This window comes from Pelophylax lessonae (assembly GCF_965119305.1).
Source record: "Pelophylax lessonae genome assembly, chromosome: 3".
NCBI lineage: Eukaryota > Metazoa > Chordata > Amphibia > Anura > Ranidae > Pelophylax > Pelophylax lessonae.
This window is the reverse complement of record NC_138770.1, coordinates 300,402,011-300,420,935: the sequence shown is the minus strand read 5'-3', so window position 1 is coordinate 300,420,935 and position 18,925 is coordinate 300,402,011. Positions and strand designations below refer to the sequence as shown.

General features: G+C 36.4%; 1 protein-coding gene across 5 annotated transcripts in view; it reads left to right on the top strand.

Moving 5' to 3' along the window:
• The window catches only part of TP63 (tumor protein p63), a 235,587-nt gene that overhangs the window by 201,988 nt on the left and 14,674 nt on the right, over nt 1–18,925 (top strand). For 4 of the 5 annotated variants that reach the window (XM_082252082.1, XM_082252078.1, XM_082252080.1 and 1 more), the window contains 6 exons: nt 13,436–13,622; nt 14,644–14,759; nt 14,888–14,997; nt 15,239–15,375; nt 15,576–15,658; nt 16,022–16,146. In XM_082252082.1, the coding sequence (XP_082108208.1) occupies nt 13,436–13,622; nt 14,644–14,759; nt 14,888–14,997; nt 15,239–15,375; nt 15,576–15,658; nt 16,022–16,146 (758 nt within the window). The remainder of the gene's footprint in view (nt 1–13,435; nt 13,623–14,643; nt 14,760–14,887; nt 14,998–15,238; nt 15,376–15,575; nt 15,659–16,021; nt 16,147–18,925) is intronic. The other variant, XM_082252079.1, reaches the window with a different exon arrangement.

Below are 18,925 nucleotides of genomic sequence, written 5' to 3'. Positions count from 1 at the left end.
TAATTTATGATCTTGTGGTCAACTGTGCATTCAGACCACTGGTTTACAACAGAGTTACAGCCTAAAGTATAAAGCCATTTATCAAACTACAATACAACTTTACCAAGTGCTTTACATAGAAATAATAGCTTCCATTGTGTACGGCGTTGGAATAGTGATTGTGAATCACCAAAAAAAGTAAAAGTAATTTGGATAAAAAAAAAATTATATATATATATATATATATATATATATATATATATATATATATATATATATAAAAACTGAAGTTCCAGAGTACAAGAGTTTCTTTGTAAAATGTAAAATGTAATTTTTCCAGAAATTAATATTTCTTACATTAAAGATTGTTGTAGAGCTCAGCCACCCAATGCTTTCTGTGTTTCTCAGGGACTTTGGGACTGACATCTCTATGTCTGAATTCCAAAATCTGCACACCTGCCACTGCAGTTGTGACTGGGTATCTCACTTTCTGTTTGATTTTTAAGGAACCTGCACTGAAGGTTATCATATATAGTATACAACTTCTAACCTCCTTCTGTCAGTAGTCAAGTTAGTTACCCACAAGCCTTCAGAAATAATGTCCTTATCTACCTACCTGTTCCAGATTAGAGACTCAAAAAATAAAATTTTCAGGAGAACAGCTTATGAATACAAGCCTATGGGGTTGGTTTCCATAAGCTGGAGAGTGCAAAATCTGGTTTAGCTCTGAATAAAGGCCAATCACCGTCCAGTTTTTTTCCAATCTTAATTGAATAAGCTAAAGTTAGAAGCTGATTGGCAACCATGCACAGCTTCACCAGATTTTGCACTTGTGTTGTATCAGGAAGAGAGAGACTCAAAAAAGCCAAGCCAGAAACTATATCAGGAAGAACCAATTTCTAAAAAGAAAAACTGGGCAACTCAGCCTACAAGACTCCAGCTTTAGCAGATATCTATTTTGGTTTAACCAACAATTTACAATGAAGGTATTTACAGGTATAGACAGTTGGCCACAGTGTCATACTAAAAAAATAAAATAATGATTTGCATGGGTCCACTTGTCATACTGTACATGAACAATATTCCCCTTTAGATTTGTGTGGAATAGGGATGAGTTAATCTGTCTGGGTTCAGTTCACAGTGGGTACTTCAAATTATGCTTAAAATCGCCAAAATCTGAACTTAGCAGCAAACCCCATGCCCTGCAATCATGGACATAAAGCAAAAAAAAAAACAAAAAAAAAAAACACAGCAGAGGGAGGGTAATTTTACTGTGACTTCTAGTGCAACATGGAAAAAACCTTTCCATTATATTACATGCTTGGGAGATGCCTTTGAAAATGTATGTGGTGTTACCACACAGTGCTGTTATCACAGAAAGTGTCAGCAGCATCATATTCTGGCCTTAGAAATTTTGGATATGTAATTCATTTTTTTAACTTTTACATTTACCTTGGCTTAAAAACAACATCATTGACACCCCAATCAATTTAATTTCAAATGTTGTCATCATTTACAAAACATTTTTGACTATATATATTTTTTTTTTTTAATCACATGAATAAATTTATGAATGTACTCCTGTGACCCAGGGACAAATTGTGAAATATTGAGAAAGGATCCTGACAATATTGTTGGGTTCCACCCAGCTGTCTGACTGACAGCTGGCTTCATCTTTCAGCACATGGCTGAGAGCCAGAGCCAGGCTCCCTCCTCAGTCTGTCACTTCAGGTAGCGCTGGAGGAGCAGACCAGGGGGTAATGGCTGACAGTCATTGTTCTCCACTGAAAATAGACCAAGAGCTGACTGATAAAAAGTCATATGATTGCTCAGCTTTTGGTCCTAGGACTCGCGTGGAACAACATCAGTGTCACACAGATACTGCAGCATGGAGGTGAGTATGCATGTTTGTTTTTGTAGTAACCCCATATATCTCGTTTGAAGCAGACCTGCTCTGCTAAAGAGATTGCTTGGGTAATAGATAGGAGACTTGGAACCAAACAGAATGCTATCTAGTTTGACTAAAATTTGAAGAGTGTATAATGGTGTTGTTCTGCCTTATTTATTGTTAAGGAGCAACTCATAAAAATTAAGTGCCTTAACAAGACTAGGAGATTTTCTTTGTGAGCTCCAAACCAGGATTGGCAGTGTGGCATCTATTGTATTTGCCAAAAGAACTGGCATTGCTAAGATTATTAGTGGACTTGTTGTTAACCATATTTATAGCAGCAGTGTTTTTTGTGTATATTAATATTATTATTATAATACAGGATTTATATAGCACCAATAGTTTGCACAGTGCTTTACGACATTAGGGCAAACAGTTGCAATACAATTCAATTCAATACAGGAGGAATCAGTGGGTCCTACTCATTAGAGCTTACAATCTAAAAGTAAATATTACATCTGCATAGCCATAAATAATATTCAATAACCCAAAAATACTGCGCACACCCTAAAAAAAATCTCCTATAACAGTAGGTGTAAAATACTCCTTAAAGGAAGCTATAACACACAACGTTTCTTTTCTGTGTTATACCATAAAAATATTACATATAAAAATGTGGTCAAAATATGATATGGCTGTTTACCTATCCCAGTTTGGCATCAATGGGGACCATGTGAGCAACTCACATAACAATTGCTACCTTCGGCATGATAGTAGCACATTAGAATTAATAGGCTTCTTGTTCCCATAAGCTTTAGCATCATTATACATACTAGACACTCCCTTGCTTTAACTACACCTTAGTGATACCCTGAAGCTTGAATGTTATTATGACTGTAGTCTTCTTTCATATTTAAAATCTTATGCAACCATATCTTAGCTGGTGTTTGTTCACATTTATTATTATGCTAACAAAAAAAAAAAAAAAAAAAAGAAAAGAATATATCAGCACAAATAATACATTTAGAGTGGATGTGCTACCTGTAGCAACTCAAGAAATTTGTGCTTTCATTTTTTAATAACATGATATTTTAATAAAATGACAACTAACCTCTGTATATCAACTGTTCACCTATTTACAGTATCTCACAAAAGTGAGTACACCCCTTACATTTTTGTAAATATTTTATTATATCTTTTCATGTGACAACACTGAAGAAATTACACTTAACAGTGTAAATTAGCTGTCCCCTCAAAATAACTCCACACAGCTATTAATGTCTAAACTGCTGGCAACAAAAGTGAGTAAACTCCTAAGTGAAAATGTACAAATTGGACCCAAAGTGTCAATATTTTGTGTGGCCACCATTATTTTACAACACTGCCTTAACCCTCTTGAGCATGGAGTTCACCAGGGCTTCACAGGTTGCCACTGGAGTCCTCTTCCACTCCTCCATGACGACTTCACGGAGCTGGTGGATATTAGAGAATACTGCCCTGCCCTGCGGTCAAGTCTGAAGGGAAGGGATCATGCTCTGCTTCAGTATGTCACAGTACATGTTGGCATTCATAGTTCCCTCTATGAACTGTAGCTCCCCAGTGCCGGCAGCACTCATGCAGCCCCAAACCATGACGCTCCCAACACCATGCTTGACTGTAGGCAAGACAAACTTGTCTTTGTACTCCTCACCTGTCATGCACGCTTGAAACCATCTGAACCACATACGTTTATCTTGGTCTCAACAGACCACAGTACATGGTTCCAGTAATCCATGTCCCTAGTCTGCTTGTCCTCACCAAACTGTTTGCGGGCTTTCTTGTGCATCGTCTTTAAAAGAGGCTTCCTTCTGGGACAACAGCCATGCAGACCAATTTGATGCAGTGTGTGGCGTATGGTCTGAGCACTGACAGGCTGACTCCCCCACCCCTTCAACCTCTGCAGCAATGCTGGTAGCACTCATACGTCTTTTTCCCAAAGACATCCTCCGGATATGACGCTGAGCACGTGCACTCAACTTCTTTGGTAGACCATGGCGAGGCCTGTACTGAGTGGAACCTGTCTTGTTAAACTGCTGTATGGTCTTGGCCACCGTGCTGCAGCTCAGTTTCAGGGTCTTGGCAATCTTCTTATAGCCTAGGCCAGCTTTATGTAGAGCAACAATATTTTTTTCAGATCCTCAGAGAGTTCTTTGCCAGGAAAGAGTGAGAGAGATAACACCAAATCTAACACACTTGCTCCCCATTCACACAGGAGACCTTGTAACACTAATGAGTCACATGACACCGGGGAGGGAAAAAACACTTAGAGGTGTACTCATTTTAGTAGCCAGCAGTTTAGACATTAATGGCTGTTGAGTTATTTTCAAGGGAAAGCAAATTGTATTGTCATACAAGCTGTACACTCACTACTTTACATTGTAGCAAAGTGTCATTTCTTCAGTGATGTCACATGAAAAGATATAATAAAATATTTAAAAAAATGTGAGGGGTGTATTCACTTTTGTGAGATGCTGTAGTTAATCTAGAAAACAAATGTTTAATTGGCTACGATGGGCAACTGTCATATATTTCCCTAGTTCTATCTGATTAAGCCCACCTGCTGTTTTTTGTTGCTTTCTCTGCTCAGGTAGTCTTTCATGCACTCCCTTCAGTTCAATGAATTCTATTTATTCTGGTACAGTGATGTTATTATGTACTGTCACAATCTAAGACAGCATGTCGTATATAGGGGCATCCCTCCTTGGAGTTTTTTTTGTGATATCTATGTGTCTCCAGAGAGCTTATTCCTTTTCTGTTGTACACAGTCTCTGTTTGTTTAGTTGGTTGGCAGTGATGTGACAGGCATAGCCCCTCGTATTATAGGAGTGAGACGCTTGCTGGCTTCTTGGTAGACACACATTCCTTTTGCTTAATGGACTGAGTGGTTTGCCTTTTCAAACAGTTCTTTTCTTTCTCAGCCCTTGTCCATATATGTAGCCTGGAGGCATACATGCCAAAGAAATTGAAGTATGTAGTTCCCTCCCTCCAACCTTTTTCTTTTAATTTCTATGTAAACTGAACTATGTTTGACTAAACGTAGTTATCGGGTTTTTCTTATTATCCTTTCTTTTCATTTATACTGTGGCAGCGTGGCTGGAACGTGGCCCAAAACCTCAGGGTGAGGCAGAGCCCCCAGGGAAGTCAGCCAGGCAGGAGGTACTGCAATTACAGGCACACGACAGCCCTAACCCTCCCTCCCTCCCTCCAACTCACATTCACAATCTCAGAAACAATGCAGAACTATATATGCCACAACTGGAAGCAGTACGGTGTGTCCAGCCTACACGTCTACCAATACTAATTTAGTATTAACTAATACTATCTACAAATACTATGTTAGTATAATACTATGTTTGACAAGAAATGTTCATGATTCGCTTTTACATTGAGGTGACGGTAACCATATTAGTGCACTTGCAACAGTACTGTCCGTGATACTTTTTTTTACTTGCAGCAAAACAAATAAAACTTTATTTATCAGTACTGCTTGGCCCGAGAATAAGGGAACATCTTTAAAGCTTGTATTGCAGACAATACTTAGTTGTTTACTTGAGTAAAATCTTGTAGAACCTAAAGCTGGATACACACTATCCAACTTTTGTGGTTAGATTTCCTTCAGGTTTACCTTTTCTATGTAGTGCAAGGGCCTGCCAGATTGCATACAAATTGGAAGTGTTTAGGTTTGAACTCATATTATATGGTTTTGGTAAGTCTAAAGGAAAAAGTCTTCAGAAAATCTTATAGTGTGTATGGCCCATTACTTTGATAATTGTAGAGATGAAATTCTGGTTGGATTCATAATAACGTAATAATGCAATTCTCTGCAGATAAGAAAAATCTGAACACACATATTCAGGAAAATCTAAAATTACATTTTGTTTTTATACAAATAACATTTACCAAAAAATAAAAACAGTGGAGTTTGAGATGGTTCATTCAAAAAGAAAAGCAGCCAGCACACCACTAGATATAAATGGTTATAAAGCATAGAAAAAAACAGGGTTGTGCTAACCAATATATGTACTGTATATCATCAGGACACAATTCTGTGCACTAATTACGATTGATAAAGATAAAAGTGAGGATAATTCATGAACTGATATTGGGTACAATACTGATAATGGTATTGCAAAAATAACAAACCAATTTTTTATTGCACAGAATTGTTATAATAATTTACATTATAACGTTATAATAATTTATTTAAAACAGTCGGATTAATGCAGAATTATTTTTTCAATAGAAATTCAACATTTTCTGAAAATAGATGACAGCACCCACTTATCTAAATTCTCCTAATATTGTGAATTATTTTGCTGATAGAGAAAGTATCTAGCTGAATATTAAAGGGAACCAATAATAACTGGGCTTATGTAAGAATCTGTTAGAACTGTGCGAATTTATTAATGAAAGCTTTATAAATCTTACTATAAATGGGAGAAATAACTGCAGATAAATACAAGTATGCCTAGCTGTCGGCACCATGTATTCATGTAAAATCCCTTTAGATAAAATATGTGCAGAGTAGACAACAGCACTTACTGATTTTCTCAAAGTGTGCCTGAGGTTATAATTCTTTCTTTCCTTTAGCCTAATCACAACTGAATTAAGGGAGTGTTTAACAGATACAGCGAGAGATGTAGTGCTCTCACATTTTGCCTGGAGGGGCCATATAGAGAGTGGGGACATTACAGGGTGGGGCCAGACTGCAATCTTCCAAGCGTTTTAGGAGGGGGACCTCACCTGTCTGATGTCAACACCTCTGGGTGCGGCCAGGTTGGAATGTGACGCTCCCAGCACTGGCCGCCCAAATAATTAATCTCATATGACTGACAGGTGGCAGGAGGCAGTATATAAGCTTGAGTGCTAGACTACAGAAGCACAAAGTACAACTAAATAAATAACTCTCCATCCACATTATGGGCCCATTCAACACTCTATTGACCATTTCAGGAAGATGTTGGAGCAGCAGTTTAAACATGTTCTTTCTACATTGAGTAAATAGTGTTCATGATTTCTGCTTTAGGATCTTTAGGAAATGACAAAGATCTCTTGTTTTTCAGTTATTAAACGTAATATAAACATTCAGTGAGGGTTTTTTTTTTTTTTTTTTCTAGCTTCCCTGTAATGCATACAATACTTTGTTTTTTTAGTTCACTGAGCTTTTACAAAGGTACTTGTAATAATTGTAAGAGTTAAGTTGGATACACACTATACAACTTTTGTTGTAAGATTTCCTTTAGATTTACCTTCAACTATGTAGTGCAAGGGCCTGGCTGATTGCATACAAATTGAAAGTGTTTAGGTTTGACCTCATATTATATGGTTTTGGTAAATCTAAAAGAAAAAAATCTAAAGACAATTGTATAGTGTGTATGGCCCATTAAGCTGGCTACACACTGTACAATTTTCTTTAGATTCTTTCCTTTAGATTTACCAAAACCATATAATATGAGGTCAGACCTAAACACTTTTCATTTGTATGCAATCCGGCAGGCCCTTGCACTACATAGTTAAAGGTAAATCTAAAGGAAATCTAACAACAAATGTTGTACGGTGTGTATCTGGATTTTTATACCTACTATACAACTTTTGTTGTTCGAAGTTCCTGCCTGATTGCATACAAATTAAAAGTGTTTAGGTTTGACCCCAGATAATATGGTTTTGGTAAATCTAAAGGAAAAAAATCTAAAGAAAATTGTATAGTGTGTATCCAGCTTAAGCATTTTTTAAAAATTCATCATTTGAAATGTATTGGGGTTGAGTTACTAAAACTGAGAGTGCAGAATCTGGTGCAGCTGTGCACGGTAGCCAATCAGCTTCTGACTTCAGTTTGTTCAATTAAGCTTTGACAAAAAAACCTGGAAGCTGATTGGTTTCTTTGTAGAGTTGCACCAGATTCTGCACTTGCCAGTTTTAGTAAATCAACCCCGTTGTGGAAGTATACTACTGAAAAAACAGTACAGAACTCTTCAAGTTCTTTCCATGTACAGGTTATGGAAAGTGTGCTGTAATACCCTGGTGTATATGAACGGTAAAAGTTTACCAGTCCACTTAAAGTGTATGTCACACTGAAAACATCTTTCTAGTTTTGGATTGAGCGAGGAAGGACTAGAACTCCTCTCAGGTTTTTACTGTTATCCAGGACTCTGTTTAACATTTTTACTTCACTATTTATTCTGCGACAACGGTTCCGCTGGACAAGAAGTGTGTAAAAAATCTCTCCAACAGAGTCCTAGACAGCAGTAAAAACCTGAGAGTGATTCTAATCCTTCCCCACTCTATCCAAAACAAAGGCTTCCCATATCTATGCTATACAGATCATAAAGTCAGTAGCATTAAAAAACAAAAAACAAAAAAATTAAAAAATTAAAATGACCAAAAAAACATGGTTGGTTTAGACCCCATTCACACTACCGCGACTTGTCAGGCGACTGGTCAGCCTGACAAGTCGCGGTCCATTGTGCGCTAAGGGAACCGTTCTAATAGGAGCGACTCAAGTCGCTCCGACTTAGAAAAAGGTTCCTGTACTACTTTGGGGCGGCATCGGAGCGACTTGCATAGACATACATTATATGAAGTCCGTGCAAGTTGGTGCACGCGACTTCACAGGTCGCCCCCGTAGTCGTGCCGCGTTAGTGTGAACCAGCAGTAAAGCAAGTATTTAGAAACAAACCAAAACAAAAACAAACAAACAAACCGTAACCACTTCTGGAGAACCAGAAGTTTTTTCCCCCTTAAAGACCAGGCCATTTTTTGCGATTCCTCACTGCGTTACTTTAACTGACAATTGCGCGGTCGTGCGACGCTGTACCCAAATAAAATTGATGTTTTTCCCCCCATAAATAGAGTTTTCTTTTCATGGAACTTGATCACCTGTGCGATTTTTATTTTTTGCGCTATAAACAAAAAATAGCAGCAATTCTGGAGAAAAAAAAACAATATTTTTCACTTTCTGCTATATAACATTCCCAATAAAAAAAATGTAAAAATCACATTTTTTTTTTATCATTTTAGGGCCTATATGTAATCTGCTACATATTTTTGGTAAAAAAAAAAAAAAAACCCCAATAAGAGTGTATTAATTTGTTTGCGCAAAAGTTGTCACGTCTACAAACTAGGGGGAAGATTTATGGCGTTTTTATTTATTTATTTTTTTTTTACTAGTAATGGCGGTGATCAGCGATTTTTAGCGGGACTGCGACATTGTGGCGGACAGATCGGACACCTAACTGACATTTTTGACACTTTTGGGAGTACCAGTGACATTACTACAGTAATCAGTGCTAAAAATATGCACTGTAACTGTACTAATTACACTGGCAGGGAAGGGGTTAACACCAGAGGCGATCAAAGGGTTAAACATGTCCCTAGGGGGTGCTTTCTAACTGTGTGGGGGATTGACTTATGGAATGAACACAGGGACCTGTGTTCCTAAATAGGAGGAACTTAGGAGCCCTGTGTTCACTGCTGACAGAACAGCGGTCTGCCGTGTTTACAATGGCAGACCGCCGTTCTGTCTCCACGGGGAGCGATCGCGGGTGCCCGGCGGTAATCACGGCTGCCGGACCAGCAGATCAGCTTTCCCTGTGGCCAATGGGTGCGCGCCCCCCCCCCCACTTGTGGTCCCGCGAATCGACATGCAGTTATGTCGTTTCACGGGACAGAGCCGACCTGCTGCAGTATATGTACTGCTGGCGATCGGCAAGTGGTTAATAAAGATTTGACCGTCTATGGTTGGCATACGTTGTACATCAAAGGTAACACTGTTTTTTTATAGGCCAAAATGAGTTATCCTTTACATGCATAGTCTATGTTCAAGTCAATGCATCTATTACAGCTCTGGAGCAGTAATTTGCTCATTTTGTTGATTTTACCTAATGGATTCTAAAATTGCTCTTCTGGAAGCTTGAAAAAAAGATCATATGAGTAAATGTCTTTTTAAAGTCCTTAACGTAATAGAATTCTGTTGTTCGGTATTGATTTTGTGTGTAAAAGAAACAGAAAAATGAATGGCAAAGATTGAGTACAGCTTATTGAGGAAGCAGACAGGTGTCTGGTATTGGAACCTGGCATGCACACATATTGTAATAGGAATTCTGAGTATGATGCCAAGACCCTGTAATTCAGCAGGCAGGTGGTGTGGAGAGGGTTATATTCACTGGAATGTTCTTTTAAAACGTGTTATTATTAATGTACCCCAAACTGCTGTTGTTCTCTGACTCGCCTACCTGAAAACTGCTTATTTAAACATGACATTGCAGGTGAACCTGAAAACAAGGAGCTGAATGGAAATTGCATGCCAAGTAACTTGAGCCATCATTGCAGCAATAGGCATACTGGATATCACTTGCAAGACATACTTCCTCAGGCTATATTTTTTTCAACTGTTTGTTCTGATTTTCTAGTACACGCAAAACGGTTGGATGGGTGCTAGTGATGGAATTCACAGACTGTTTAAAACTGGATTACTTCACACTGAGGGCAGGTTCAGGTGAAATAAACATGAACTGGGTGGACAATTTCACCCCTGGGTGTAGGTTAGGGGACCCAAGGGCAATAACATAGATGGATAGATAGATAGATAGATAGATAGATAGATAGATAGATAGATAGATAGATAGATAGATAGATAGATAGATAGATAGATAGATAGATAGATAGATAGATAGATAGATAGATAGATAGATAGATAGATAGATAGATAGATAGATAGATAGATAGATAGATAGATAGATAGATAGATAGATAGATAGACAGATAGACAGATAGATAGATAGATCTGTGCCCAATTGGGTAATATTGATTGTCAATATATGGATTTCTAATCAATCATAAAAATGCTCTAACAGGTTACGTCAAGGAGCACTTACAGCCACTGCTCATGTTCATTATTACTCACAGGACACCTCTTTAATATTTGGCAATCACAAGTTTTGATTCAGTTAGGGGCAGGTTTAGAATATCCTAAAATGTCCATAATTGTAACAAATAAAGATTTGCTAGTTTCCAGTTTTTTTTATTAATTATTTTTTTTAATATAAGTAATTAAAATGATGTCTTGAATGGGCCACATCAACCCTAAGCAATCATTACCCTTCCCAATAGGCCCCAAAAGCTAAAAATCCCTATTTTTATACCTTTTTCATGTAGTTTTGCTCCTTATCACGTGACTGCAATCCCCCTGCAGTGGCATTCATGAGAAGCCATATGGCAAGAAGGGGAAGCGATAGGCAGGACTGGGGCAGAGCAGAGCTGGCTGGCTCAGAGAACTAGGACCGATAATGGTACATGGAAGTGTCAGTGAACAGCCACATTCGGCTGCCCAAACCAATCGTTGTCGGTTCACGAGAGGAAGGGTCCTGAATGGTTTGGTTAGATAGTTGTTTCTAATCAACCATTAAAAAAAAAAAAACTTTAAAGTGTATAATACAGAAGTGGATGTCAGTAATCATAGAAATCTGGGGGAGAATATCATTTAATTCCGCTTTATGTTACAGGTAAGAAACAATTGGTGAATAAATGTAAAAAGAGGGTTATTAATCCGCATTTTTTTTCTCATTCTAACTTTCTGATACAGAACAATCCCCCCCTCTTTCTTCTCAGTGAAGTTTGGAATAAAGGAATCTAAGACAGTCTTTCGCAATTTAAAATATGTTTATCTTTTGGCTGCATTTTCTGTATCCGGAGGCTACATGGATCTTTTGTATTTTAATCCATTGCCTGAAGGCATGAGCTGTGTTGTGCAATGTCCAACAACATTTCTGAAAGCTCTGTTACCTTAACTTCAGCCCTGACTGGAGAATGTATCATACAGTAAATATGTACAGTATACAGTGTGGGTGGAAGTTAGAATTAGAAAGCATTGTACATTAAACTCAGTTGTCTTATGTATTTTTATTATTCGGTGTACACAGCGTGTCTTTTGTTTATGAAGGTTTTTATTTAAGTTCCTAGTCTGTCTTTTGGGAGTTTTTCTACTCGTTCTTTTAGGATGCAGTCATGCTTCTATTAAATCAGTGCTATTTTATTACAGCTAATAGCTTATTCTAAAAGAGAATGAATAAGAAAGGGCTCATTGTAGGACCAATATTTGATTGCATCCATAAATACCCAGTCAGGTGCAAGAAAAATGATTTTCTTATTTCTCTTGCCCATGAGCATTTAAAGTGAACACAGCTTCAGCTTATTCACCAGTGATTATTCATTAGGCAAATAGCCCCTAATGGGTCTCATGTATGAAAATGTCTGAAATAACTGTCTATGTAACTTATAGCAACCAGTTAGATACTCTTTCTTGGTGTATACATGTTTTTTATTACCCTGTCCCAAGACATAATATACAAGTTTTTTTATTATTAACCACTTGCCTACTGGGCACTTTCACCCCCTTCCTGACCAGGACAATTTTCAGCTTTCCCATGTGATTGGCCCTTTACCTTGATCTGTAATCACACAGGGTGCCTGATGCACGCCCCGGGGGCAGGGTTTCAGGTGGATGTTAATAGACACCCTCCCAGAACTGGACAAACCTGATGTAGCCGTCTTTTGGCTATAGTGTGGTCAGAAAGTAGGTAACATCATTAGGCCTATATGGAAGTAGGTACCAATACACAGTTTTGGCTAGGTTAGAGTTTCCCCCTGATTGTTATTGTTCCCCCAAAATAAGGCAGGTCCATAGGTTGTTTGCACAGTTTCCCTTATTTCATGAATATTCATGCTTTAGCAAGTGTGCATGTTCATGAATTAAGCAGTTCAGCTTTAATAACTGTATGACACGGCCGTTTTTTTTAGATCAAATTGTACCTTTATATATGACTACCATTTCATGCCTATAGATAGCTAAGTTAGAACTTTTTGGGTTTCAAATTGTTGAACTTATCTACAGCAGATTTGCCAACCTCGGAAATGGACAATTCTTGTAAATATGGACAAAAGGTTCAGGTGCTGGCCAACCATATAGTTAGGGTGAGGCAACACAGCAATTATTCAAGAGCCACATATACTGTACACACCCATTTATGAAATATTACTTGGCATCCCTAATTTACTGGTAATTCGTATATGGGCTAGTTATCACCACAAATGTCTAAAAACATATAAAACATAACTGTTTATCTTGACTGTAAAATACAAAGGAGCCCATAATACTACCCCAAATATTCTAAAATGTAATATGTATACTACACTGTATGCTCAATCCAGTATGCTGATGACATGCAGTAATAAACTTTGTATTATGAATCATATATTTAATCTGCTACACTTTTGAAACAGATCATTGGACTCATATTTGCCATTGTTTATCTGATCATTTTTGCAGCTGGAAATTGTTATACAGTAAATGGGATATGGTAAATCAGGAGGTATAGTTTTAAAATGACTAGGATCTAAACTTGGATTATGATCATAGAACAGACAGTTTTTAGAATGCAATAGTCACTATTTTTGATATGAACCTGTTTTGTTTTTAGCTTTTTTTGGTGAAATTCTTTAGTCATTGATAATTTTATGTCTATTTATTTCCAGTATTCTACTGATCTCAAGAAACTGTACTGCCAGATTGCCAAAACCTGTCCAATTCAGATCAAGGTGATGACTCCTCCACCACAAGGAGCAGTTATACGAGCAATGCCAGTCTACAAAAAAGCAGAACATGTAACAGAAGTTGTAAAGCGATGTCCAAACCATGAGCTCAGCCGGGAATTTAATGAGGGTATGAACAAATCCTGTTATAGAACTGAAATCCGGTTCATAGATTTAAACAGATCTTATTTAGAGAGCATATGGACAATGTAATTGATCCCCATGATGCAGAGAGATCTGTGTAAATCACAGTAATCCTTGGCAGCCAAGCAGAATTTTTTTCTGTGTTCTAAACAACTATAATCATGGAAATTTAATGGTTTATTATGGGTTCCTGCACTTTGCACACTTCTTCAAAAATAATCAAAAACACCTTTTCTCTGTTTTTTTCCCTAGAATAGGAAAACACATATCTTCCTGTGCTAAATGTAAAAGAAAATATTGGTGCCAATGACAGCCCCATGCATTTCTCTAGGCAGCTTAAACTAGACCCCGGAATAAGCAAATATTGTCAAAATACAAGAGACATGTACATTCTAACTTAAATCTTTATGCACTTTGAGTATTTTTTCCAGATCAGTGCAGAAATCTAGAGTGAAAGCTATCTTTTTTGCAGGAGCTTCCTGATTTCAAGACCAGTCATGCTGCTTTCTCACGTTATGCAGAATGACTGGTCTTGTATCCACACCCTCCTGCATGAGTCATCTTGGCTAATGTTTAACATGTCTACCACTGACAGTTTTTTCAATCACATGATTCTGTTATATTTTAAGACAAAAACCTATTCTAGAAGAAACTATGTTTAATAGCCTTTAAAAAAAGAATTACAGAACCTGCATTATAGCCTATGAAATAAAAGGTATTTGAACAAGGAATTTAACTTGCAGCCATGAAAATTGTTTCAAGAATGTAAAGTTTTCAGACTTTTTATCATAACTGATGTATCTAGATTACATCTGTTATGATGAAAAGTCTGAAAACATTATATTCTTGAAACAATTTTCATGGCTGCAAGTTGCATTTCTTATTCAAATAACGTTTATTTCATAGGCTATAATGCAGGTTCTGTAATTCTTTTCTTCAGTAGCTATTGCAGAAATAAAATCGAATTGGTGTTATTGCTTTCAGTGATTTATTTTCTTTGTCTGTAGGGCAAATAGCTCCCCCAAGCCATCTCATAAGAGTTGAAGGAAATAGCCATGCACAGTATGTGGAGGATCCAATCACTGGCAGACAGAGTGTTCTGGTACCATATGAACCCCCACAGGTCAGTGTCACCTAATCATCAGAATTATTTTTGGAAGTATCTATTACTAAACTTTGTATCTCGAAAAATTTTAATGCAGTTACTATACTGTGAAATATATTCCTTTATCTCCACAAAATTCTTTATAGGTTGGCACAGAGTTCACAACAATATTATACAACTTTATGTGCAACAGCAGCTGTGTTGGAGGAATGAATCGCCGACCGATATTGATCATAGTAACTCTAGAAACAAGAGAGTAAGTGAACGTGCTTTGTTTTGCTTGATCTTGTACATAAATCTTTTGCACAGTAAAAACAATGTACATTACAAAAAATCAGCTAATGATTGTTTGTGGAAAAAACATTTTTTTTGCTCTGCCCAACGTTGCTAGTACAGAATACATTTTATTCACTAACATCATTTATATTCATCATTACAGTATGTTATGCTGGTTTGATACTTACCACGGTCTATAACCCTATATTTTTCTTTCAAAGTGGTCAAGTGCTTGGGCGCCGATGTTTTGAGGCTCGAATTTGTGCCTGTCCGGGAAGAGATCGTAAGGCCGATGAAGACAGCATCCGAAAACAGCAAGTCTCAGACAGCACAAAGAGTGGCGAAGGTATGAAACAATGTAAGTTACTGCAATATGGTTTGTAGCAGCAAGCATTGTATGAATATGTAATTACCAGGATACTAGATATGTGTTTCATATATTGAGAGCAGAAATGTAAACTAAGTAACAATTCAAGTAGGTTTTTTCAAATATAAAGGACTATTTAAAACAAGTAACACTGCAAAAAATCATTATAAAAGTGTCTCTTGATGTTTCAGGTTTTAGACAGAGCACACATGGAATTCAAATGGCATCTATTAAAAAACGGCGGTCACCAGATGACGAAGTGTTGTATATACCTGTAAGTTAATACGTTATATTTTTTTAAACTTTCCTAAATATGCTGGTACACCTCTGACTTTTTTAAAAATTACACACACACACATACATATATATATATATATATATATATATATATATATATACATATATACATATATATCCTTACATAGGTGGTTTATTTAGTAAAAAAAAATTAACTCCTTGCACTCTTACACTCTTGTACACCAACCAGGAGCAATCCATCAAAATTCATTCTGTTGAAGTCACACCAGTACAAAATACATTTTTATTGATGTACTTTCTATTAAATATGGTCCATTGCTGAAACAGGTCATACACTAAGAAACTACTCTTCCATTTTTTGTTTTTTTGTTATATGTAGGTAAAAGGCAGAGAAATATATGAAACCTTATTAAAAATCAAAGAGTCTCTTGAACTTATGCAGTACCTTCCCCAACACACGATTGAGACCTACAGACAACAACAGCAACATCTATTGCAGAAACAGTGAGTATATTTAAAATACAGAATTAAATATAAGTACATTAACAAATGTGACCTGTTTGTGCCTGCTGTTTAGTTTGCATATGTGTGCATTCTTCATCATGACATTTAGAAATGCCCAAATCTGAGTTTTTTTATATTCCAGATTATTTATCTTGCTATTTTAATATTATGTATATTTTTTCATGCTGCACAAACCATAAAAAAAACAATGTTTAACATTGGGAGATGAAATTTTTAATTGGTACTTAAACTTAAAATGTAGATAATGAAATCAAACAGTGCCAATGGTACTGTGTCATCTAAGCTGTACCTGTCAATCAAAACAACTATGATGTAGTAAGTAGTATTTCTCATAGTTTATATGCACAAGTCAATATCCCAACACCTTTGCTAATAGTGAGGACTTTCTGTTGTCTCTCACTATTTTTTGTGTAATATATGTATAATATTCTATTTAGGAGCAGTCATTATTAAATTGCTTAGGGACAAGAACACAACACTCCTTGTTTACGGCGATTCATTTTTCAATTACCATGGCAAACAAAAATGCAGAGCAGTCATAGGTAACATGCATCATTATGGAAACCATTCTCTAACAGACCAAAATGTAAATGAAACAATTTTTTTATTTACCATAGTATAATCCTATCCCCATGTCTATCGATTCAGATGAGGACTAGCCTGTTCCATACAAGGAAAGGCTTTATAGTAGCAGTGTAGTATCTTAGTTCATTTATCATCAATTGTAGTCTATAATCTCATAAACATTGTTTTTAGTTATGTTGAGCATAGCTGTGCATCTTTCTTATCAATGCATATGTATTGGTATGCTCAAACCAGGAAATATGTATAACTTTTCTGAATAGGTTGCTGTTTTCCCAGGATGGGTTTTGTTTTACTTCTGGCTTCTTATAGGTTTAGGTGACTAAAAATTACCCAGCTAGCCATCACTCTGTTAGCACTCACTGAAGAGCTTTCCCTGACTGTGAATACTAAACAGTAATAAAATAAAACAGAGGTTCTAACTTCTAGCCATTCATCACTGTATTCTACATTTAAAAAAGCTTTGGGGTTGATTTACTAAAACTGGAGAGTGCAAAATCTGGTACAGCTCTGCATAGCAACCAATCAGCTTCTAACTTCAGCTTGTTCAATTATGCTTTGACAATAAAACATGGGAGCTGATTGGTTTCTTTGCAGAGTTGCACCAGATTTTGGACTCTCCAGTTTTAGTAAATCAACCCCATTATTCATTCTATCCAATTAGTTATTTAGGTACATGCACTTATTTAACTATGCTGTTTTTTCCTATGTTGCACACAACAAAATTTGGACAGTAGGTAAACAAGTGCTCATGTGAGTGCTCATAACCTCACATTAATACTGTAGGGTTGATTCTAATGCCAGTTATCAAAGGTAACAGTAGCAAAAAAACAAATTATGAATGCATTCAATAATATATTAATAGGCACTTTTGGGGTTATTCAAAAAAGAGATCACCTATAAAAGATTGCACACTTGGGCACATAGCACTATTTAGACAAAGCATTGTATTTCTAAATTTGGACTAATGTTCCAACACAATGATTTAAAGCATCCAGGCATTCAATAGTAGAGAAAAACCCAATGTAGGCTCTTTACAGATGATAGGCTTCTTTCTGCAAAATGCAAAAAAGCTGCTGATTGTTATGGGAAAGGTTCAATTTAGGGCACTACAAAGAAAAATGGTGCAGTAACTCTTTAAATCATCCAATCAGATTCCATTTACATGCAGTCAGATCAGTAAAAATTTAGTTATGATTAGTTGCTATACCTTACTGCACATTAATCTCTAACTTTTTTTAAGTAAACCTGCATGTTATCTTCTAGACTGATGGAAAATAGAGATATTCTTGCAATTAATGTACTATTGATAGTATATACAGCATATAGTTAAAGTGAGATTAAACTCTTTAACATTTTCTAAATTGGGAGATATTGCCAGAGAGAAAATAAAACAAAAAATAAACAGATTAAAATGAATCTCTTTACTGAGAGATTCTCCACACAGTGTAAAAAATGATTAGCTGCCATTGTACATGGTTTGTAGAAATATTGACTACCCTTTCACGGATGACATTACTGTGCATATAATGCTTCTTTCTTCCTCTTTCATGTCTTCCATTTTGCATGTCGGATTTCTTTTAATGCATTTCGTTTGTTTTTTCTCACTAACCCCCGCACCTCTATGATCACAGTGTGACTGCTCAAATTTCAGCTCACCCACAAAGATAAAAAAAAACTACATTACTTAATGTACCAATAAAGCATTGATGTATTGTTTCTTTATCTGCAAAGTTTCCTGTGTATTATAGTTTATGTACTCACATGTATCAGTTCAGTACTTGACAGTTTATAGTAAATGTTTTGTAGGTCACTGTATTAAATACTGTATGGGAAAAGGCAAATTCCCATTCTAAGTTTAGTAATTAGGAATTCAACAAAATCCCTCATGAAAGGACCCATTTCTACTTAGCATTTAGTAGTGTGAGATATTTACAGGTGTATTGCCTTTATTATGCACCCAACAGCAACCTGTATATGTAAACTGACCTTTTGATAATAGTAGACACCAAGTTAATATTTGGTTAGAATGCATATAAACATTATCCCTCAAAAGTTCGACCTTCACTGCAACTATCACTTATAGATATAAAAAATGTCTGCAAGTACCATACAAAACTGGGTTTTTGTTTGAAGGAATATTTCCTACCTAATATTCTTGGGTGGCCCTAAAATT